Below are 24,869 nucleotides of genomic sequence, written 5' to 3' on the forward strand. Positions count from 1 at the left end.
TCCTAAAGGATATCAGTCCTGGTTGTTCATTGGAAGGACTGATGTTGAAGCTGAAACTCCAATACTTTGGCCACCTCATGCGAAGAGTTAACTCACTGGAAAAGACCCTGATGCTGGGAGAGATTGGGGGCAGGAGGAGAAGGGGACAACAGAGGATGAGATGGCTGGATGGCATCGCCGACTCGATGGACATGGGTTTGGGTAGACTCTGGGAGTTGGTGATGGACAGGGAGGCCTGGCTTGCTGCGATTCATGGGGTCACAAAGAGTCAGACACGAATGAGCAACTGAACTGAACTGAACTGAGTATAGACACTATTTCTAAATATATTTTGAACTCAGGAAAGATAAAAAATTGTTGTTTTATGTCTAATTTATATAGTCATATAGCATACTCTTTTAAGCAAGGTAAGTTTTTATAGGTTAATGGATAACAATTGTATTTTGAATTTTTAAAATGAAAATTATATTGTTATTTTGGTGATTTATGAATATATTTTTGAGAGAGGAAATATCATATTTTGTCAGTACTTTTCAGGGGACAGAATCTATTTTTATAACTCAGTTATTCTCACCACATGTCCCAATATATTGGGTCTAGGAATACCTGATTCTTTGGTGGTATGCCACTTATTATTATTTTAGTAATGTAAATGGGATGTTATGGCAGTTTTACAGTTAGTAATTAATGAAAAACTGACAATATTCTGAAGTATTAAAATCTAAATTTTTCTTTTTAGGCTTTCTAACCAGATTTGAGTTAATACAGCTAGTGCCTCCAGGTAATATGCCAATAAATGAATTTCTAAATTAGTTTTTTTGTTGTTTTTGTTGTTGAGTCGCTAAGTCATATCTGACTTTTTGTGACCCCATGGATTGTAGCACACCAGGCTCTCTCTCCTCCACTGTCTCCCAGAGTTTGCTCAAATTCATACCCATTGAATTGGTGATGCTGTCTAACAATTTTAAAAGGATTTTGGCATGACACAATTGTGACTCGCATTTAAAAGTTGTGCTTTCTGTATCACATGCTCCCCTTCCCCAACTGGTCTATTGAATTTTTCCCACTTTCAGAAGAGTAAATTTGTGGCTTTGATAAAGTAGTAAGCATAACTTGAACAGGTTTTTTGACTTTCTACTTTTTCACAGTTTTATGTAATAATCATCAAATAATTTTTTTAGATCTGACTCAGCTTCTTTCAAGAGTTTGCTTTTGACAGTGTTGTAATTTGTGGAGTGAGTGTGTATGTGTGTGTGTGCGTGTATGTTTAGCTCAAAGCCATCTTCTCTGTTGATGCTAGAACAGGGTTGACAAACTACAGCCCCCAGGCCAAATCCAGCTGTGATCTGTTTTTGTATGACCCATGAGCTAAGATTGGCTTCCACTTTTAAAGAACTGAGATTTACTCATATACTATAAAATTTTCAAGTGTACAATTCAGTTGTTTTTAGTATGTTCACAGGATTGTGTAGCCATCACCACTATCAAGTTTTAGAATTTTTATTACCCTCCAAAGAAACCCTGTACTCATCAGCACTCACTCTTCATTCTTTCTTCCTCTCAGCCCCTGGCCACCACTAATCTAATTTCTGTCTCTAATTGATTTGCTCATACCAGACTTTTCATGTAAATGGAATTAGGCAATTTGTGCCCTTTGTGTCTTCTTTCAGTTAGCAAAATGTTTTCAAAGTTCATCCTTGTTTTAGCATATATCAGTACTTCATTCCTTTTTATGACTAATGATCTTTTATATGAATATGCCATATTTTGTTTATCCACTCATCAGTTGAGTTTCTTGATACTTTTCTGTGGTTGGAAGAACATAAGTATATGGATTTTTAAAGTAAATAAGGTCATATATATTATCTTTTACTAGCTTCCCCAATTACATGTCACTGTTATATTGTAATTTTTTAAAACTAATTTTTAATTATATATTTATTTTGTTTTTGACTGCGCTGGGTCTTTGAAGCTGTGTGGCCTTTCTCTAATTGTGGCGAGCAGGGGCTACTCTTCATTGCAGTGTGTGGGCTTCTCATTGCGCTGACTTCTCTTGTTGCTGAGCACAGGCTCTAGGGTGCACAGGCTTCAGTAGTGCAGCACATGGGCTTAGTAGTTGCGGCTCCCAGGCTGTAGAGCACAGGCTCAATAGGTGTGGCGCATGGGCTTAGTTGCTCCCATGGCATGTGGAATCTTCCCAGATCAAGGATCAAACCTCTGTCTCCTGCATTGGCAGGCAATTTCTTTACCATTGAATCTTACCAGGGAAGTCCTTATATTGTAATTTTTAAAAACATACGCCAAAAAGCATTATTTTTTATATCATAAAATAATTTCATGCATTTACTTGTGTTTATATAGGTCTGTAAGAAATACATAAATAATATTGTTTTACTTTTTCACTCTAAATTGTTAATATAGGTAACTTATTTGTCATTTTCAATAGCTATGTATTTTCCATAGCGTTACTATGAACCTTAAATTCATATTGTTGAACATTAGGATTTCTTTGTCTTTCTTTGTCTTTGTATTTATAACAGTTATTTTTTCTCTTGATATATTTGTAAAGAATAGAATTGCTAGATTGAACCATATCTTATAACCTGGGAGTAAGCTGATCCCTGGCAAGTTTCCATTATTTTTACTGCATTTAACATTATATAGTGTGCTTGTTCCCCATACCCTGGCTAATGCTGGATGCTATCATTTGGATTTTTTTGTGTTTAGAAAATGTGTAATAATTTCTTTAAAATATATGTTACCATATTTTTGGTCTCTTCTTTTTAGATATGATTTGTGACAACCTTAACATTTTAAATTTATTTCTTAAAAGTTTCCACTTTCCTATATTATAATTTGTATTCTTTTCTTCTGTATAACATGATAGTGTCCTTCAATTACCTGTGGTGCGATGTGTGGATATTAGCATTGCATTTTGGTGTAAATTCCTGATATTTTCACCAAAGTTTTAAATCCGTTATGCTTAATACATATGTTTGCATTATTTTAATATTTCATTGTGTGAAATTTTATTTTTCTTAAGAAGGCATGGGAGAAGGAGGTGAGCCTGGCAGATTCCTCAGCTAAGGCAGAGGTGGCTGTGGAGGCTTTTCTGAAGACTGTGGCCCTGCTCACTGTGGTGGTTTTGGAGCAGATCAAGGGCCCCAGTGGAGTGGACCCAGAGTCTGTCATTCTTTCTTCTTCCTCTTGTTTTATTGGCCAAGGCAGGTCCTAAAAACAAACAAGAACCCTAAAATCTCAGTGGGTCTGGGGATGGACACTCATATATATGTCTGTGGTTTCTTAGGTAGGCAGAACAAAGGGAAGAAAGTGACAGGCTAAAATCATGGCATTGAGTTTTTAATTTGACCCAATTTTATGTTCAAACATATATCATAAGTGGCAAGTTATATTTTAGTTTGCTAATGAAATAAGCAGGACCAGGTCTTATTTAATTTTTTGTGAGTTAAAAAAGTTACCCAATAGCTCAGTATTCTTACGGTAAAAATTTTAACTAACTAAATTATATAAAATAGTAAAAGGCCATATTCATCAACAGCCTTTGACAATAATTGCTATTAACAATTTGTTGTGTAGCTTTTTTATGCCTTTTATAATACATTTAATATATATAATGTATTTAGTATATTCAACCAATCCTAAAATATATATATACACAATCACACACTCACATATAAATACATAAATATTAAATATATCTAATATTTAGTATATGTACATACATATATATATGTATTGAATATGAATATGTTGAATATGTATTTCCTGAAACTTCAGATATATTTTTGACTGCCATTTGTTTTTTACTTGACTAGAAATCCATCTGAGAGAATGTTGCAAGAATAGTTCAAAACTGGAGAGTGTTGAAACTGAATGTATGGTTACAGGTTATAACTTAGAAATTAATCAGATATAAAAGATACAAAGTGAAGGCTTTATTGCACTTGTCTTCTTTTTCTTTATTATCCTTCAATTTCAGATTGTAATTTTAGTTGGATTAAACTTGAATCATTCAATAGAGTTAATTTTGTTCAGCTTCAAATATATATAGATTGACCCATTAATTTGTGCAACATCTGTTTATTGGAGGTCTACTCAGAAAATGCTCTACCCTGTGCCACTTCTTGGTATTATGCTGGTGTCGCCAGGCACAGAGTGGTGACGTGAGCCCGCTAGATCTGCTGGTTCTTGATACTAGATAATTAAGTAAAAATGATTTGCTTAAAGTCTCAAGTGGGCTGTGCTGTGGGGTCACATGGGCCACATTTAGGTTCTCAGGGATCAATTCTTCATTGGATGAATTGTTACCTTCTAATTTTGTTGTCAGTATCACTGTGTCTGATACTTTTTCATAGCACGAAGACATATTCTGACCATTAAGTTTGTGAGATAAGTACCTCAGATTTGCATAGGACTGTACTGCTAAAGAATGAAGAAATCTAGTAACTCCGCTTAGAAGCAATAAAAAAATGGGTCTTCAGTTTACAAAGATGGGAAAAAGCAAATAGACACAGGGGGGCAGCATAATCCTGTTTGACAATGAGCTTGGTGCTTTCTTTTATTGACCTCTTAAATAAAAACTTTTACTTTGGGATAACTCATGTATTTTCAGTCCAGCTTTTAACATACTCTTTTAATGGGCACCCATTCCCTGAATCAGAGCTTGATTTTATACTATGTAGTGATGTTTACTAGGCATCAGCAAGGAAAGCACTCCTGCCTCAGTTGATCTGTTTTTTTGTCTTTTTTAAGAATTTATTTATACTTATTTTTTTTGGTCTTCATTGTGTTGCACGGGATTCTCATTGCAGTGGCTTCTCTTGCTGCAGAGCATTGGCTCTAGGCACGTGGGTTTTAGTAGCTGTAGCACACAGGTGGGCTCAGTAGTTGTGGTGCACAGGCTTAGTTGTTCCATGGCATGTGGAATCTTCCTGGACCAGGGATTGAACCTGTGTCTCTTGTTTTGGTAGGCGTTCCTGGACCAGGGATTGAACCTGTGTCTCTTGTTTTGGTAGGCGGATTCTCATCCACTGTGCCACCAGGGAAGTCCAGTGATCTGGTTTTGAATTCTTACTTTGCCATGTGGCATTAGGACAAGTGTCTTCAACTCTCAGAGCCTCAGTTACCTGTAAAGAGGTAATCAAATGAGACTCCATACTGGGAGACAAGCTGTCAATTCTGATGTGCTCTATAAATGTTAGCTACTGTTTCTAGAACCAGTATTGTTATTAAAGTTATTATTTCTCTTGAAGTCTCATTTGTTTCATTTTCTGGGGAGATCTTTCTCACTGATGGCGTTGACGACCTCCCTATCTGTGCCATTAGATTATTAAGAACACTGAGCTCTTTCAGACATTTCACTTGGCCTGTGAGACTTGCTCAGCCTGTACATATGTTTATTTATTACTTATAACCTAGGCTCTTGCTGTAACATCCCCTTGGTGTCCTGACATTTTCACACTGGGTGGCAGTTTGGATCTTTAGAAGATGAGCAAACCAGAAAGACAGAATTGAAAAGCTTTACTGTCTTCTGTTTCTCTAACCCTATTTCAGTCTCTCTTCTTTTTTTTCAGTTTCTTTTTATTTCTGTGATTCCAAAGATAGCAGAACTCACTTTCAATTCTTGGACTTCCCATTTTTATCTTAATTCCTGCTAAATGTAGGAATAATAAGCAGTAGCTATCACTTTGGATGCAGTGATAAGAACTAGCCAAAAACATATGAAAGAAAAAAGGAAAAGCCTGTGATAGAGCATCATACCATGCATCCACATGTTCTCGGTAGGAACATATGGCTGAAAACACATGATGTTCATGGAGGCCAGTAATTCTGGGAACACTGCTGGGCTGGTGTCACAGAGCATTTGTGATCATGGGAGGTAAAGCTGGTCACTGTGCTCTGTGCTTCACATGTTTGTCATTTGTCCTCACAGTAGACATAAGGGACAAGTGCTATTATGAATTCTGTATTTCGCTGAAGAGGAAAAGGAAGTTAAGAAATATACATGATTTGCTCAAAGTCACATAGCTGGTAATTGGTGAAACAACGCTTTGAATCAGCTCTGTGTGAACCTAGAAATAGTTTTCTACCACTGTGGTCTGGGCTTCAGTAAAAAGTTGTGTTTTGTTGCTAATAATGGGTGAGGAAATTGTTATGTCACTTCCCATTTTCAGGTGGCACTTTTGAGCCCTGATATGAGGAAGTCTGTTTCTGGCCAACAAAGGTAGGAGGTCATACCCATCACAGACAGTGTTTTAAAAGGAACATTGACCAAACAGAAGGCCTGGATGAAACTAGTGAATGAAGTAGAAGATTGATTTTAGAATTCCACCCACTTTCCCACTTTTCTCCCTGTCTTCCTCTGAATCATCATTTTATTTCATTATTTTGGCCGAGTTGCATGGCATGTAGAATGTGGGATCTTAGTTCTCTGACCAGGGATTGAACCCATGCTCCCCTGCAGTGGAAATGCTGAGTCCTAACCACTGGACTGCCACAGAATTCCCTTTATCATCATTTTAAATTGTATGCTTATTTGAATAATTGTTTAATAATTACAGACTGTAAGCGTCAGGAGGACAGGTCTGGTATCCATCTTGTTCAGTAGCATCCATCCAGTGTCTAGAACTCCTGGCACATATTATGTTCTCAATGCATATTTCTTTAATGTATGAATGAAAAGAAATTATTAAAAAATGAATGAATGATAAGATTGGCAAAGATATTAGAGAACATTTAGTCTGTGCCCCCCTCTTTTTTTTTTTTTTTTAATACAGTTGTGGAAACTCAGTCTTACAGAGGGTAACTAGTACCTACTGACTGGTTAATGTATTAATCATTATGTTCATTCATTCAAGAAGCAGTTATAGTACTCACTATGCTCAGGCATTGTTTCACAGGCTTGGGACAGGGTTGCTGCAGCTTACCACTCCTTTCTTTCTTTTTGTACATTATATTTTTAATTGGAGGATAATTGCTTTACAGTGTTGTATTGGTTTCTGCTGTACAATGACATGGATCAACTAAGAGTGTATATATATCCCCTCCCTCTTGAACCTCCCTCCCACCCTACCTCCCCCCCCATCCCACTCATCTAGGTTTCTACTCATTTCTGGACATTGAGATTCAATTTTATTATGTCTGTCTGGAATGATATCTCAAGGGACCTATGAAAGATGCTGACAGTATGATTCCTTTTCAGGCGAGATTGTCTTGGCTGAGCCCTGTACTAGTAACTGACCTAAGTTCACACCTTTCTAGGGACAATCTTGGCAGGAATTTAATGATGAATGGAATAGTTACTGCTTTCATGGAGCATTCATGGTAGCAGATAATGAATGAATACCTGAACAAAAATAGCAGTTAGTGATAACTATTAGGTTGAAAGTAATGTAGGGGGATATGGTAGGGAGTGATAGGCTCCTATAGGTTGGGTTGCTCCCTTTCTAATGAGGTGACATTTAAACCAAGATCTGTCATTCATTGATAAACCTAGACAGTGTATTGAAAAGTAGAGACATTACTCTGCCAACAAAAGTCCGTATAGTCAAGGCTATGGTCTTCCTAGCGGTCAAATATAATTATGAGAGCTGGACCGTAAAGAGGCAGAGCGCCAAAGAATTGATACCTTCAAACTGTGGTGCTGGAGAAGACTCCTCAGAGCCCCTTGGACAGCAGGGAGATTAATCTTAGGTCAATCTTAAGTCAACCTTAAGTCAATCTTAAGGGAAATGAACCCTGAATACTCACTGGAAGGACTGATACTGAAGTTGAAACTCCAGTATTTTGGTTATCTAATGTGAACAGGTACTTGTGATCCACACAATCAAAAGGCTTTGGCATAGTCAATAAAGCAGAAGTTTTTCTGGAACTCTCTTGCTTTTTTGATGATCCAACGGATGCTGGCAATTTGATCTCTAGTTCCTCTGTCTTTTATAAACCCAGCTTGAACATTTGGAAGTTCACATTTCACGTACTGTTGAAGCCTGGCTTGGAGAATTTTGAGCATTGCTTTGCTAGCATGTGAGATGAGTGCAATTGTGCGGTAGTTTGAGCATTCTTTGGCATTGCCTTTCTTTGGGATTGGAATGAAAACTGACCTTTTCCAGTCCTGTGGCCACTGCTGAGTTTTCCAGATTTGCTGGCATATTGAGTGCAGCACTTTCACAGCATCATTGTTTAGGATTTGAAATAGCTCAATTGAAATTCCATCACCTCCACTAGCTTTGTTTGTAGTGATGCTTCCTAAGGCCCACTTGACTTCACACTCCAGGATGTCTGGCTCTAGGTGAGTGATCACATCATTGTGATTATCTGAGTTGTGAAGATCTCTTTTATATAGTTCTTCTGTGTATTCTTACCACCTCTTCTTAATATCTTCTGCTTCTGTTAGGTCCATACCATTTCTGTCCTTTATCGTGCCCATCTTTGCATGAAAAGTTCCCTTGGTATCTCTAATTTTCTTGAAGAGATCTCTAGTCTTTCCCATTCTGTTGTTTTCCTCTATTTCTTTGCATTGATCACTGAGGAAGGCTATCTTATCTCTCCGTACTATTCTTTGGACTCTGCATTCAGATGGGTATATCTTTCCTTTTGTCCTTTGCCTTTAGCTTCTCTTCTTTTCATAGCTATTTGGAAGGCCTCCTCAGAAAACCATTTTGCCTTTTTGCATTTCTTTTCCTTGGGGATGGTCTTGATCACTGCCTCTTGTACAGTGTCACTAACCTCTGCCCATAGTTCTTCAGGCACTCTGTCTATCAGATCTAATCCCTTGAATCTTTTTGTCACTTCCACTGTATAATCCTAAGGGATTTGATTTAGGTCATACTTGAATGGTCTAGTGGTTTTCCCTAGACCATTGAAGTCTGAATTTGCCAATAAGGAGTTCATGATGTGAGCCAGTCAGCTTCTGGTCTTGTTTTTGCTGACTGTATAGAGCTTCTCCATCTTTGGCTGCAAAGAATATAATCAGTCTGATTTCGGTACTGACCATCTGGTGATGTCCACGTGTAGAGTTGTTTCTTGTGTTGTTGGAAGAGGGTGTTTGCTATGACGAGTGCGTTTTCTTGGCAAAACTCTATTAGCCTTTGTCCTGCTTCATTCTGTACTCCAAGGCCAAATTTGCCTGTTACTCCAGGTATTTCTTGACTTCCTACCTTTACATTCCCATCCCCTATAATGAAAAGGACATCTTTTCTGGGTGTTAGTTCTAGAAAGTCTTGTAGGTCTTTATGCTGCTGCTGCTGCTAAGTCGCGTCAGTCGTGTCCGACTCTGTGCGACCCCATAGACGGCAGCCCACCAGGCTCCCCCGTCCCTGGGATTCTCCAGGCAAGAGTACTGGAGTGGGTTGCCATTTCCTTCTCCAGGGCATGAAAGTGAAAAGTGAAAGTGGAGTCGCTCAGTGGAGTCCGACTCAGTGACCCCATGGACTGCAGCCAGCCAGGCTCCTCCATCCATGGGATTTTCCAGGCAAGAGTATTGGAGTGGGGTGCCATTGCCTTCTCCGGTAGGTCTTTATAGAACCATTTAATTTCAGCTTCTGGTCGGGGCATAGACTTGGATTATTGTGATATTGAATGGTTTGCCTTGGAAACGAACAGAGATCATTCTGTTGTTTTTGAGATTGCATCCAAGTACTGCATTTCGGGCTCTTGTTGACTATGAGGGCTACTCCATTTCTTCTAAGGGATTCTTGCCCACAGTAGTAGATATAATGGTCATCTGAGTTAAATTCACCCATTCCAGTCCATTTTAGTTTGCTGATTCCTAAAATGTCAGTGTTCACTCTTGCCATCTCCTGTTTGATCATTTCCAATTTGCCTTAATTCATGGACCTAACATTCCAGGTTCCTATGCAATATTGCTCTTTACAGCATCAGACTTTACTTCCGTCACCAGTCACATCCACAACCAGATGGTGTTTTTGCTTTGGCTCTGTCTCTTCATTCTTTCTTAAGTTATTTCTCCACTGATCTCCAGTAGCATATTGGGCACCTACCAACCTGGGGAGTTCATCTTTCAGTGTCGTATGATTTTGCCTTTTCATACTGTTCATGGGGTTCTCAAGGCAAGAATACTTAAGTGGTTTGCCATTCCCTTCTCCAGTGGACCACATTTGGTCAGAACTCTCCACCATGACCCATCTGTCTTGGGTGGCCCTACAAGCTTTGGCTCATAGTTTCATTGAGTTAGACAAGGCTGTAGTCCATGTGATCAGATTGGTTAGTTTTCTGAGATTATGGTTTTCAGCCCTCTGATGGAGAAGGATAAGAGGCTTACGGAAGCTTCCTGATGGGAGAGACTGACTGAGGGGGAAACTGGGTCTTGTTCTGATGAGTGGGTCCATGTTCAATAAATCTTTAATCCAATTTTCTGTTAAAAGGCAGGCTATGTTCCCTCCCTGTTTGACCTGAGGCCAAAATATGGTGGAGGAAAAATAGAGAAAAACAATAGAATGGGAAAGACTAGAGATCTCTTCAAGAAAATTAGAGATACCAAGGGAACTTTTCATGCACGATGGGCTTGATAAAGGACAAAAATGGTATGGACCTAACAGAAGCAGAAAATACTAAGAAGAGGTGGCAAGAATACACAGAAGAACTATACAAAAAAGATCTTCACGACCCAGATAATCATGATGGTGTGATCACTCACCTAGAGCCAGACATCTTGGAATGTGAAGTCAAGTGGGCCTTAGAAAGCATCACTATGAACAAAACTAATAGAGGTGATGAAATTCCAGTTGAGCTATTTCAAATCCTAAAAGATGATGCTGTGAAAGTGCTGCATGCAATATACCAGCAAATTTGGAAAACTCAGCAGTGGCCACAGGACTGGAAAAGGTCAGTTTTCATTCCAATCCTAAAGAAAGGCAATGCCAAAGAATGCTCAAACTACCACACAATTGCACTCATCTCACATACTAGCAAAATAATGCTCAAAATTCTCCAAGCCAAGCTTCAACAGTGCGTGAACCATGAGCTTCCAGACATAGAAGCTGGATTTACAAAAGGCAGAGGAACTAGAGATCAAATTGCCGGCATCCATTGTATCATTGAAAAAGCAAGAGTGTTCCAGAAAAACTTCTGCTTTATTGACTATGCCAAAGCCTTTGACTCTGTGGATCACCACAAACTGTGGAAAATTCTGAAAGAGATGGAAATACCAGACCACCTGACCCGCCTCTTGAGAAACCTGTATGCAGGTCAGGAGGCAACTGTTAGAACTGGACATGGAACAACAGACTGGTTCCAAATAGGAAAAGGAGTATGTCAAGGCTGTATGTTGTCACCCTGCTTATTTAACTTATATGCAGAGTACATCATGAGAAACGCTGGGCTGGAAGAAACACAAGCTGGAATCAAGATTGCCGGGAGAAATATCAATAACCTCAGATATGCAGATGACACCACCCTTATGGCAGAAAGTGAAGAAGAACTAAAGAGCCTCTTGATGAAACTGAAAGAGGAGATTGAAAAAGTTGGCTTAAAGCTCAACATTCAGAAAACTAAGGTTATGGCATCTGGTCCGAGCACTTCATGGCAAATAGATGTGAAAACAGTGGAAACAGTGTCAGACTTTATTTTTTGGGGCTCCAAAATCACTGCAGATGGTGATTGCAGCCATGAAATTAAAAAACGCTTACTCCTTGGAAGGAAAGTTTTGACCAACCTAGACAGCATATTAAAAAGCGAGACATTACTTTGCCAACAAAGGTCCATATATTCAAAGGTATGGTTTTTCCAGTAGTCATGTATGGGTGTGAGAGTTGGACTATAAAGAAAGCTGAGCACTAAAGAATTGATGCTTTTGAACTGTGATGTTGGAGAAGACTCTTGAGAGTCCTTTGGACTGCAAGGAGATCCAACCAGTCCATCCTACAGGAGATCAGTCCTGGGTGTTCATCGGAAAGACTGATGTTGAAGCTGAAACTCCAATACTTTTGCCACCTGATTGGAAGAACTGACTCATTGGAAATGACCCTGATGCTGCAAAAGATTGAAGGCAGGAGGAGAAGGGGACAACAGAGGATGAGATTGTTGGATGGCATCACCGACTCAATGGACATGAGTTTGAGTGAACTTTAAGAGTTTATGATGGACAGGGAGGCCTGGGATGCTGCAGTCCATGGGGTCACAGAGTCAGACATGACTGAGCGACTGAACTAACTAATGCAAATGGCTGATTCATTGGAAAAGTCCCTTATACTGGGAAAGATTGAGAGTAGAAAGAGAAGAGGGCATCAGAGGATGAGATGGCTGGATGGCATCACTGATTCAATGAACATGAACTTGGGCAAACTTCGGAAGATGGTGAGGAACAGGGAGGCCTCGCATGCTGCAGTCCTTGGGGTTGCAAAGAGTCAGACCTGGCTGGGTGACTGAAGAACAACAATTGTCTTTCATTAGGAGGGAGCAGGCCATGCATCTAGGGAAAACAAGAGGACAAACATCGAAGGTAGATCTGTGTGTTTGAGGGACATTGGTGTGTTTGAGGGACAGCAAGAAGGGCGGAAGGGATGCTATGGAATCATTAAGGAGAGTGGTAATAAATGAAGTAGGAGAGGTTATTAGAGACTTACTATACAGAGCCTTAAGGCTAGGATGAGATACTTACATTTTATTCTAATATAACAGCAAGCCTATTGGAAGATTTTAAGTAGGTCAGAGTCAAAATCTGAAATAATGTCATGGTATGTGGAGAATAGATTTTCGTGCAGGAAGAATGAAAGCAGGGAGACTAGCTAGGAGGTCATGGTGGTAGTCCAGGAGAGAGGAGGTGGGGGTTTAGACCATGGTGGTAGCTGTAACAATAGATGTGAATAGCATTTAGATTAATTTTGAAGATGCAGTCAACAGGACTTGCTAGTGGATGACTATAAGGAGTGAAAGAGTGGAAAAAAGGATAGAAACTGGAGTATTGGCTTGATTAACTAGTCCTGGTTCCTCTAATAGGAAGGTAGGGGAGAGCTTATTTGTGGAAAAAATCAAGTTCTCATTTGGACCTGTTATGTTGGAGATGAGCTTCCCAGGGTGGCACTAGTGGTAAAAACCCTTCTAATGCAGAAGATATAAGAGACACAAGTTCGATTCCTGAATCAGGAATATTCCCTGGAAGAGATAACGGCAACCCACTCCAGTGTTCTTGCCTGGAGAATCCCATGGACAAAGAAGCCTGGTGGGCTATATAGTCTGTAGTATGTTAGAGATACTGTAAGACACTAACTTGAATAATATCTCAATAGGATGGGAAGAAAGAAAGAATGCTTTTTTTTTAATTAGTTTATTTTCTATTTTTTAACTTTACAATGTTGTATTTGTTTTGCCATACATTGACATGAATCCACCATGGGTGTACATGTTTTCCCCTTCCAGAACCCCCCTTCCACCTCCCTCCCCATCCCATCCCTCTGGGTCATCCTGGTGCTCCAGCCCCGAGCACCCTGTATCATGTGTTGAACCTGAACTGGCGATTCATTTCACATACGATAATTTACATGCTTCAGTGCTATTCTCCCATATCATCCCGCCCTCACCCTCTCCCATAGAGTCCATAACACTGTTCTATTTATCTGTATCTCTTTTGATGTCTCGCATACAGGGTTATCTTTACTGATTGACTTAATACCATATATATGTGTTAGTATACTGTATTGGTGTTTTTCTTTCTGGCTTACTTCACTCTGTATAATAGGCTCCAGTTTCATCCACCTCATTAGAACTGATTCAAATGTATTCTTTTTAATGGCTGAGTAATATTCCATTGTGTATATGTACCGCAGCTTCCTTATCCATTCATCTGTTGATGGGCATGTAGGCTGCTTCCATGTCCTGGCTATTATAAACAGTGCTGCGATGAACATTGGGGTACACGTGTCTCTTTCAAGTCTGGTTTCCTCGGTGTGTATGCCCAGCAGTGGGATTGCTGGGTCATATGGCAGTTCTATTTCCAGTTTTTTGAGGAATCTCCACACTGTTCTCTTTAGTGGCTGTACTAGTTTGCATTCCTACCAACAGTGTAAGAGGGTTCACTTTTCTCCACACCCTCTCCAGAATTTATTGCTTGTAGTCTTTTGGATAGCAGCCATTCTGACGGGCATGAAATGGTACCTCGTTGTGGTTTTGATTTGCATTTCTCTGATAATGAGTGATGTTGAGCATCTTTTCATGTGTTTGTTAGCCATCTGTATGTCTTCTTTGGAGAAGTGTTTGTTTAGTTCTTTGGCCCACTTTTTGATTGGGTCATTTATTTTTCTGGAATTGAGCTGCAGGAGTTGCTTGTATATTTTTGAGATTAATTCTTTGTCAGTTGCTTCGTTTGCTATTATTTTCTCCCGTTCTGAAGGCTGTCTTTTCACCTTGCTTATAGTTTCCTTTGTTGTGCAAAAGCTTTTAATTTTAATTAGGTCCCATTTGTTTATTTTTGCTTTTATTTCCAATAGTCTGGGAGGTGGGTCATAGAGGATCCTGCTGTGGTTTATGTCAGTGAGTGTGGAGCATGTTTTTGAAGGGAGGAATAGAAAAATATGAAAAATGTAAAATACACTCTTTTTGCACTTTGATCCTTATTAAAATCTAACATTCATGTTAAATGGAATAAGTAGGAAGACATTAAGCCATCAGATTATTTGTTGTAAGGTTGATTATTTTGTACATTTGAGATAACAAAATGTACCCTCATTAGAGCTCATCTCACAAATAAAGTAAGAGTCACCAAACAGTAAAGCTTCCTTACTGACTACAATTACTTTTTTGATGGTGCTCTTGGTCCAAACCACTTGTGTAGCACCATCTTTGTAGGCAAGGGAGTCTGAGATGGTAGCTTTTCTGTCCTTCAACTCAGTGATTCTTAATCATATTGCACCTGAAATGATCTTTTGGTGATGAGTATTTTGTATTATCCTTTTGACCATATTGAAATAATATTCATAGGTAATATGTGCTATCCTAAGTCTCTTCAGTTGTGTCTGACTGCAGTCCCATAGACTGTAGCCCAACAGGCTCCTCTGTCCTTGGGATTTTCTAGGCAAGATTACTGGAGTATATTGCTTCCTCCAGGAGATCTTCCCCACCCAGGGATCAAACCTGCATCTCTTATGTCTCCTGCATTGGCAGGTGGATTCTTCCACCTGGGAAGCCCCACAGATAATATAACCAACTTTATATAGCTCACTGCAAACAGTTTGTGTAATATTCAGCCATAATATAAAGGAGAAGTACAAAGGAAGGTGATTTAAAATAAAATGAGATGTATACTAACATGTAAATGTTGAGCAAGCTATAGTATTTGGTATATAGTATTTGTAGTATTCAGATTTATAGTATTTGTAGTATTCACAGTGCCAAAAGGATCTTGGTAAAGATCTAGACAAAGCAAAATCCAGTTGCTCCTTAGTTTTCATGGTACCCACATTCCTGAAAATTCAGTGTATTTTTAAATTGTGCAAAAAAAAATATGCTTTGTGTTTATATGTAACAGTTAGGTTCCAGGCTCAGATAATTGTAAAAAGGTTTCTTGCCTGAAAGAATGTCTATAGGATGTTAGAAAGTCATGCAGAAGTGTCTTGGGTATTGTAAGACACCCTGACCTCTGGTTCCTGCCCTTGAAATTTCCCCACATATTTACAAAATGTTCCTGGGGTTGGTATCAGTACTGCTGAGAGCCACAGCTCTGGCTCCTCCCTAGGCCACTGGGACACTGACATTCCTGCACCACAGAATCTATTCTAGTCGACACTGTAACCTTTGGGTGAACAGGGCATTGTCTACCTTGTTCCTGTTCTGTCCCTAGGACCTGGCCCATGCTATGTCCTTAGAAAACATTTGTCAAAGTGAAGAATGGATGGATGGATGGATGAAAGAGATGTTCTTTTTTATTTTATTTTGAGGAACAACCCTTTAGATCAATGCTTGGGAAGGCTTTTGAAAATCATGCATGAGATAAAAAGTAGTAGAAGACATCGCCTCTTGAATACCAGGTGCTGTGATCAAAATATCTGTTTTTATCTGAGTGTCGTGTCTGCCATCAACAGTCCAAGCTTTTATTTAGTTTAACTGATGTAGATACATCGTTTTCAGAATATATATCTACTCATGCATTTTCTCCTTTATTTGTAGTGTGTCAAGAGTTGGCCTACTATGAAGAAAACACACGAGACTTTCTCTTCCCTGAGCCACGGCTGACACCTTCACACCCTGGGATGTGTAGGGAGGTGCTCATGAAGACAGTTGAAGGCTTTCCAGTAAGTGACCGGTGCCCAGCTGGGCTTCTGTTGGGAAAGGGATTCTTGAAACCTGAATGTTCTATTGCTAATAGGACCTGTTTGTGAGCAGGTCAGTTCATCTTGGTTAGTGCCCCTTTATTCTCTTTAGCAGCCCTGATGAGATGCCCACTCAAAGTACTAAATGATGCTGATTTCCACTATTGATCTGAGACATGGGAGTCTTGTCTAACCAGGCTAAGTCACTGCTGTATTCACGTTATCACATAGTTATAAAAGGCTTACTTCTTTCACCTCCTCTTTTTTTTTTAAATTTAAACATTTTTTAAGTATAGTTGCTTTATAATGTGTTTCTGGTGTGCAGCAAACCAATTCAGTTATATATATATATATATGTGATATATATTGTTATTCAGTTAGATATATGTAATAATATACACTATTATAATATATTCTTTTCCATTATGGTTTATTACAGAATATTGAATATAGTTCCCTGTGCTGTACTAGGACCTTGTTGTTTATTTTATATATAGTAGTTTGTATCTGCTAATCCCAAACTCTTAATTTATCCCCCCTCACCTCTCTTTCCCTATAGTAACCATAAGTTTGGTAACCATATATATGTTTTATCATCTCCTCTTAATGCAGACTAACTGAAAGATGTAGCATCAGTCTGTTTAATCATAGCTATTGTTTTAGTAACAATAATAGTAAAATAGAGTAGTGCTGCCTGTGTGTGTGCTCAGTTGCTCAGTTGTGTCCAACTCTCTGTGACACTGTGGACTTTAGGGCTCCTCTGTCCGTGAGATTATTCAGGCAGGAATACTAGAGTGAGTTGCCATTTCCTTCTTTGGGGGATCTTCTCAACTCAGGGATCAAACCTGCATCTCCTGCATTGACAGGTGGATTTGGTTTGGTTTTTTTCATGTGATATCTTATTTTCTTCATAACAGTTCTTAAGTCAGCCAAGGGAGATATTATGGTCTCCACTTAATGGAGGGGAAACTGACAAGAGGCTGATATTTTTAAAATTTATTTATTTTTAATTGAAGGATAATTGCTTTACAGTGTTGTGTTGGTTTCTGCCATACATCAACATGAATTAGCCATAGGTATACATTTGTCCCCTCCCTCGTGAACCTCTGCCCCACCTCCCACTCCATCCCACCCTTCTAGACTGTCACAGAGCACTAGGTTGAGCTCCTACGTCATACAGCAAATTCCCACTGGCTATCTATTTTATATATGATAAAATATATGTTTCAATGCTACTCTCTCAGTTCATCCCACCCTTTCTTTCCCCTGCTGTATCCACAAATCTCTTCTCTATGTCTGTGTCTCTATTTCTGCCTTGCAAATAGGTTCATTAGTACCATTTTTCTAGATTCTGTATATTTTCATTGATATATGATATTGTTTTCTCTTTCTGATTTACTTCATTCTGTATAACAGACTCTAGGTTCATCCACCTCAAGAACTGACTCAAATTCATTTCTTTCTATGGCCGAGTAATATTCCATTGTATAAATGTACCACAACTGCTTTATCCATTCATCTGTTGATGGACATCTAGGCTGCTTCCATGTCCTGGCTATTGTAAACAATGCTGCAATGAACATTGGGGTACATGTGACAGACTGATATTATCGAGGGATCTTAAAAGATATGGCAGTTACTAGTACAGCAGTTACTGTTTTGGGGGCATTATCTGAACCCAAGTTCAAAATATTAATTTTGTTATTATCTGGGATGATTTTTAACATTGCAGAAACTCTGAAAGTTTTCTCTACTTTTATGTCACTTGAATGACCTCTGTTTTAAGGGCTACATCTTTGTAAATTATAAAAAGCATATTTAATACTCAACTTTTCTGTTACTACTCCATGAGTGGCTATTATTTTAATTTAGTGAGGTGTTATTGTCTCCATTTGAGAGTTCTGTGCAGAATAGATGGCATGCATAACCCCTGTTTCTATGATGTTTATGATGACAGGACTTCTAGTTCTGATACTTCAAACACCAAGCATTCATCAAAAGTTCTCCCTGGGAACTAAGATCCTGAAAGCTGTGCCACATGGTCAAAAAAAAAAGAGTTCTCCCAATCAGAATTCCTGATGGCCATAATTTTAAGCCCTCCATGATGTTTGAAGATATGGTGAATATTGCTGATGTCATTTTTGTTTCTCAGAGATGTTCTTTGTGTATCACTTATATCCGTGGTACTTGTGAGATGCTTGCCTTTATTATTTTGAATTATTGAGATTTTGCTCTTCAGAAGCAGAAAGGGGATTAAAAACTGGTGAGAATGAGGTGGGAGATACTCTTTACATTAACTTTGATTTGCCCAAGTTTTCTATTAAATAAATTCCATTTGCAAACACTGGGCTGGTATCCAGCTAAGTATCAAGACAAGAAGAAAGACACTTTCTCATATTTTCCCAGATGTTATCTCTGTTTAACTTTATAGGCATAATTAGGAAGAAGAACCTACAGGAAGTTTTATTTGTAGTTATTCATAAATGCAGGTAAACATAAGAGAAAGAGCTTTAACACTGTAGAGGAAGATCTTCATGCATTAGAAGTAAAGTATCAGTTCTTTCAATGAAGTTAAAGTATATTTTAAACTGTGAAGAGATAGAGAGCTCAATTTCTCTCAAATGTTCTATAAGGAAAAATAAAACAAATTGCTGAAGTTTTACTAATGGCTGATATTCATTGCATTCTCACTAGATGCCAGGCCCTGTGTTGAGTTCCTTACATGTATTGTCTTACTCAATCCTTTTTAACCCTGAAAGGTTGCTACTATTAGTTTCCTCATTTTAGGCATGGGGAAGCTGGTATGGAGAATTTATAAAGGGTACTCAGAGTCACAGAACTGGTGAGCAATGGAACTAGGATTCTCACACTGGTCTGTTGTGCTTTGAAGTTTGTACTCAATCACTGCATGATGCTAATTCTCTCATGTTTATTTCAGCCCAGGGTCCAATTTCTTTTCATTAATGTTATAGGACATGAGAATAAATGACACCCGAAGGTCAGACAAATAATTCACTTCATTTATTTTCTGTTATTAGTTCATTAAGAATTAGATTTATTTTCTCCAGTACAATGTGACTTTTTCTTTGTACTTTCATATTTTTTTTCATTTCACTTGTTACCCTAACAGCCTTTTTTTCCTCCTTTTCCTGCTTAGGTCAAGAATATTGAGGGGAGATTATAATCTGTTTTTTTTGGTTGTTGTTGTTAGGTAAGGACCAATTTGTAAATTAGGCAGAAAGAATATTGTTTTTAATTATTAATGTTTAGTTAATAATTTTAATTTTTCCTTAGTGTTTAGGTACTCTGAGTACCCTTTATAATTTTTTCCTTAGTGATTCTAAAAAATTCCTACTGTTAAATCCAATTATTGGCCTAACCATTGTTACCACCATCCTATTGCTAAGGGGATTGCACAAGATACAGCCTGTAAATTTCAGCTCTAAACCGTTATGCTAAAATGAGTACTTCTAAAAAAAAGAAAATACATTCCTCCTTATTGTCTGTAAGTCACCACCAGGAGTTGAGGTTCAATAGGTGAACAAGACTGCATTACAGACTGTGGATTCCTTACTGGCAGGGGACCCTCCTCGTCCTCTCTGGGCTAAGTGGAGCTTCATGTAGAGTGGTTAAGTATAGACTCAGGTTATCTGGGTTCAAGCCCAGTTTTGTCACTCAATGGCTGTGTGATTTTGGGTAAATTACTTAATCTCCCTGTACCTTAGTTTCCCCCTCTGTAAGATGAGACTGATAATAGTTTTTCCCTTATAGAGTTATTATGAGGGTTGAATGAGGTAATATGTGTATGTGTGTGTGTTAGTCACTTAGTGGTGTCCGACTCTTTGCAACCTCATGGACTGTAGCCCTCTAGGCTTCTCTGTCCATAGGATTTTCCAGGCAAGAATACTAGTTCAGTTCAGTCGCTCAGTCGTGTCCAACTCTTTGCGACCCCATGAACTGCAGCACGCCAGGCCTCTCTGTCCATCACTAACTCCTGAAGTCTACCCAAACCCATGTCCATTGAGTCGGTGATGCCATCCAACCATCTCATCCTCTGTCATCCCCTTCTCCTCCCGCCCCCAATCCTACCCAGCATTAGGGTCTTTTCCAATGAGTCAACCCTTTGCATGAGGTGCCCAAAGTATTGGAGTTTCAGCTTCAACATCAGACCTTCCAATGAACACCCAGGATTGATCTCTTTTAGGATGGATTGATTGGATCTCCTTGCAGTCCAAGGGACTCTCAAGAGTCTTCTCCAACACCACAGTTCAAAAGCATCAATTCTGCGGTGCTCAGCTTTCTTCACCGTCCAACTTTCACATCCATACATGACCACTGGAAAAACCATAGCCTTGACTAGACGGACCTTTGTTGGCAAAGTAATGTCTCTGCTTTTAAATATGCTATCTAGGTTGGCCATAACCTTCCTTCCAAGGAGTAAGCGTCTTTTAATTTCATGGCTGCAATCACCATCAGCAGTGATTTTGGAGCCCCAAAAAATAAAGTCTGACACTGTTTCCACTGTTTCCCCATCTACTTCCCATGAAGTGATGGGACCAGATGCCACGATCTTAGTTTTCTGAACGTTGAGCTTTAAGCCAACTTTTTCACTCTCCTCTTTCACCTTCATCAAGAGGCTCTTTAGTTCTTCTTCACTTTCTGCCATAAGGGTGGTGTCATCTGCATATCTGAGGTTATTGATATTTCTCCTGGCAATCTTGATTCCAGCTTGTGTTTCTTCCAGCCCAGTGTTTCCCATGATGTACTCTGCATATAAGTTAAATAAGCAGGGTGACAATATACAGCCTTGACGTACTCCTTTTCCTATTTGGAACCAGTCTGTTGTTCCATGTCCAGTTCTAACTGTTGCTTCCTGACCTGCATACAGGTTTCTCAAGAGACAGGTCAGGTGGTCTGGTATTCCCATCACTTTCAGAATTTTCCACAGTTTATTGTGATCCACACAGTCAAAGGCTTTGGCATAGTCAATAAAGCAGAAATAGATGTTTTTCTGGAACTCTCTTGCTTTTTCGATGATCCAGCAGATATTGGCAATTTGATCTCTGGTTCCTCTGCCTTTTCTAAAACCAGCTTGAACATCTGGAAGTTCATGGTAATACTTGAGTAGGTTGCAAATTCCTTCTCTAGGGAGTCTTCCCCACCCAGAGATTGAACCTGGTCTCCTGCATCTTTGGCATCGCAGATGGATTCCTTACCACTGAGCAACCAGGGAAGCCTAAAGCAACTATACCCCAATACAAGTGTTTTAAAAATGGTATTGTTAACTATGTCACGTTGTTGTACATTCCATTTCTAGAACATATTCATTTTGCCTAACTGAAATTTTACATCCTTTGACTTAACTTTTCCCCTTTTCCTTCATCCTCCAGCTCTTGGCAACCAGCATTCTATTAGCTGTTTCTTTGAGTTTGACTATTTCAGATTCCACATATAAGTGAATTATGCAGTGTTTATCTTTTTGTGTCTGGCTTATATCATTTAGTATAATGTCCTCTAGTTTCTTCTGTGTTGTCACGAATGGCAGGATTTCCTTCTCTTTAAAGGCTGAATAATATTCCATTATATATATATATATATATATATATATATATACACATTTGTTATGTATATATTTTAGACAGTGTGTGTAGATTATGCTGGCTACACAAAAGAGCATTTAGGTTCTGGATAATTTCACATTAGGATAGGATGAGTAAAAGACCTTTCCAATAATTTTATTTGTTTCTTTTATTTTCAGGGCATTGCTCCTAAAATAGAGTTTTCTACAAGGACAGCCATCAGAGAACGTGTGTTTCTGCATAGAAACAGATTTTTTGTAAGTATAATAAAGAATCCAGAGATAGAAGTGTCAGGAATTTTCTCTACGAATTTAAAGAATTTCAACCTCAGCTTGGTTTACCAAGTTTAGATGCAACTGGACAGACAGAAACCTGGAGACTTATTCCTAGGTTTGAATTTACATAGTCAAACTTCTCATTCAGCCTGTCACATTAGAGCGATGATGTTTGGCATGTATTCATCATGGCATAGTTGGTGGAACAGCATGATCCAGAAGCTACAATCACAAGCTTGCTGTGTAGTCTAGTTAGTTTTTGTTATTGTTGTTTCATGACATTTACTCTTGATTTTATCATCGATAGTGTTTCCTTCTTTCTTGTGCTGAGGCTGAAGCTCAAGAGTTGTATTTGGGGCCACCCCTTTGGTAACAGTGAGGGTTCTTTTTTTTTTTTTTGATAACAGTGAGGGTCTTGGGGCATTCTTGAGCACTACCTTCGTTTTGCTTGTTAAGCCCGATTTCCCCTTCACACTCATTTCTTTCTGTTTTTATTTTACCCCATCACCCATAATTTTGCAACCATGCAAAATCCTTTCTAAAATGATACAGAGAATTAATGAATATAGTTTGTAGACCTCACATGGGGTCCTAGAATAAACCTTGAAAATGTGAGCTTTGGATTTAGGGGTACTGAAGAAGCAGGGTCACTAATCTGTGCAAATCCATTAATCCCCTGGGCACTGTAACTCATCAATGGAAAACCAGTGATTAATTTTCAGGAAGGCAATAGCAGCTTTTTAGTCTCTCCTTATTTACTCACTGTTTTCTCCAGTCTGTTTAAATGTGCACAGTGACTTTTCAGTTTATTGCTCTTTTTCTTCCATTCCATTTTGTTAATCTTGTTTTAATCTTGTAATGTAGAGATCTTCTTGTGTGAACTTCCCCATCCTTTCCTACTCCTCTAGTCTTGCAGGCTTCCTCTAGCGCCATCTAGTGGTGGAGTCTAGCAGAACAGCTAGGAAAGCAGAAGGGGATTTGCAGGGTGGCAGGTTCAGTATCCAGAGAAGGCACTGGTAACCCACTCCAATACTCTTGCCTGGAAAATCCCATGGACAGAGGAGCCTGGTAGGCTGCGGTTCATGGGGTCGCTAAGAGTCTGACACGACTGAGCGACTTCACTTTCACTTTTCACTTTGATGCATTGGAGAAGGAAATGGCAACCCACTCCAGTGTTCTTGTCTGGAGAATCCCAGGGACGGGGGAGCCTGGTGGGCTGCCGTCTATGGGGTCGCACAGAGTCGGACACGACTGAAGCGACTTAGCAGCAGCAGCAGCAGCAGGTTCAGTATCAAAACTGAGTATAGAAAGGTGGGTTTGGAGCTGAGAGAAAAGTGCTGACTCACCAGTATAGTTGGCTTCTAATTTTTGAATTGAGCTGCTGTGAGTAGATACCCCTTGTCCAAGGAAAGGAGTAGCGGCTACACTTTGCTGGAGCAGCCGTGAAGTTATACCCCACGTCCAAGGTAAGAGAAACCCAAGTAAGACAGTAGGTGTTGCGAGAGGGCATCAGAGGGCAGACACACTGAAACTATAATCACAGAAAACTAGCCAATCTGATCACATGGACCACAGCCTTGTCAATCTTAGAAACTAAGCCATGCCATGTGGGGCCTCCCAAGATGGACGGGTCATGGTGGAGAGGTCTGACAGAATGTGGTCCACTGGAGAAGGGAATGGCAAACCACTTCAGTATTCTTGCCTTGAGAACACCACGAACAGTATGAAAAGGCAACAAGATAGGACACTGAAAGATGAACTCCCCAGGTCGGTAGGTGCCCAATATGCTACTGGAGATCAGTGGAGAAATAACTCCAGAAACACTGATGGGATGGAGCCAAAGCAAAAACAATACCCAGATGTGGAAATGACTGGTGATAGAAGCAAAGTCCGATGCTGTAAAGAGCAATTTCACATAGGAACCTGTAATGTTAGGTCCATGAATCAAGGCAAATTGGAAGTGGTCAAACAGGAGATGGCAAGAGTGAACGTCGACATTCTAGGAATCAGCGAACTAAGATGGACTGGAATGGGTGAATTTAACTCAGATGACCATTATATCTACTACTGTGGGCAGGAATCCCTTAGAAGAAATGGAGTAGCCATCATGGTCAACAAACGAGTCTGAAATGCAGTACTTGGATGCAATCTCAAAAACGACAGAATGATCTCTGTTCGTTTCCAAGGCAAACCATTCAATATCATGGTAATCCAAGTCTATGCCCTGACCAGTAATGCTGAAGAAGCTGAACTTGAATGGTTCTATGAAGGCCTACAAGACATATTAGAACTAACACCCAAAAAAGATGCCCTTTTCATTATAGGAGACTGGAATGCAAAAGTAGGAAGTCAGGAAACACCTGGTGTAACAGGCAAATTTGGCCTTGGAGTATAGAATGAAGCAGGGCAAAGAATAATAGAGTTTTGCCAAGAGAACAGACTGGTCATAGCAAACACCCTCTTCCAACAACACAAGAGAAGACTCTACACGTGGACATCACCAGATGGTCAACACCGAAATCTGATTGATTGTATTCTTTGCAGCCAAAGATGGAGCTCTATACAGTCAGAAAAAACAAGACCGGGAGCTGACTGTGACTCAGATCATGAACTCCTTATTGCCAACTTCAGACTTCACTTGAAGAAAGTAGGGAAAACCACTAGACCATTCAGGTATGACCTAAATCAAATCCCTTATGATTATACAGTGGAAGTCACAAATAGATTTAAGGGAC

At 39.3% G+C, this 24,869-nt stretch overlaps 1 protein-coding gene across 50 annotated transcripts in view; it reads left to right on the forward strand.

The window, feature by feature from the left end:
• SPATA6L (spermatogenesis associated 6 like) overlaps positions 1-24,869 on the forward strand; it is a 77,110-nt gene that overhangs the window by 27,708 nt on the left and 24,533 nt on the right. For 34 of the 50 annotated variants that reach the window (XM_081501287.1, XM_081501465.1, XM_081501378.1 and 31 more), the window contains 3 exons: positions 740-781; positions 16,138-16,262; positions 22,039-22,116. In XM_081501287.1, the coding sequence (XP_081357413.1) occupies positions 740-781; positions 16,138-16,262; positions 22,039-22,116 (245 nt within the window). The remainder of the gene's footprint in view (positions 1-739; positions 782-16,137; positions 16,263-22,038; positions 22,117-24,869) is intronic. The other 16 variants (XM_081501486.1, XM_081501506.1, XM_081501496.1 and 13 more) reach the window with 1 other exon arrangement.

The sequence above is a fragment of the Giraffa tippelskirchi genome, chromosome 1 (assembly GCF_054371585.1).
Source record: "Giraffa tippelskirchi isolate mGirTip1 chromosome 1, T2T-mGirTip1v1.2.pri, whole genome shotgun sequence".
NCBI lineage: Eukaryota > Metazoa > Chordata > Mammalia > Artiodactyla > Giraffidae > Giraffa > Giraffa tippelskirchi.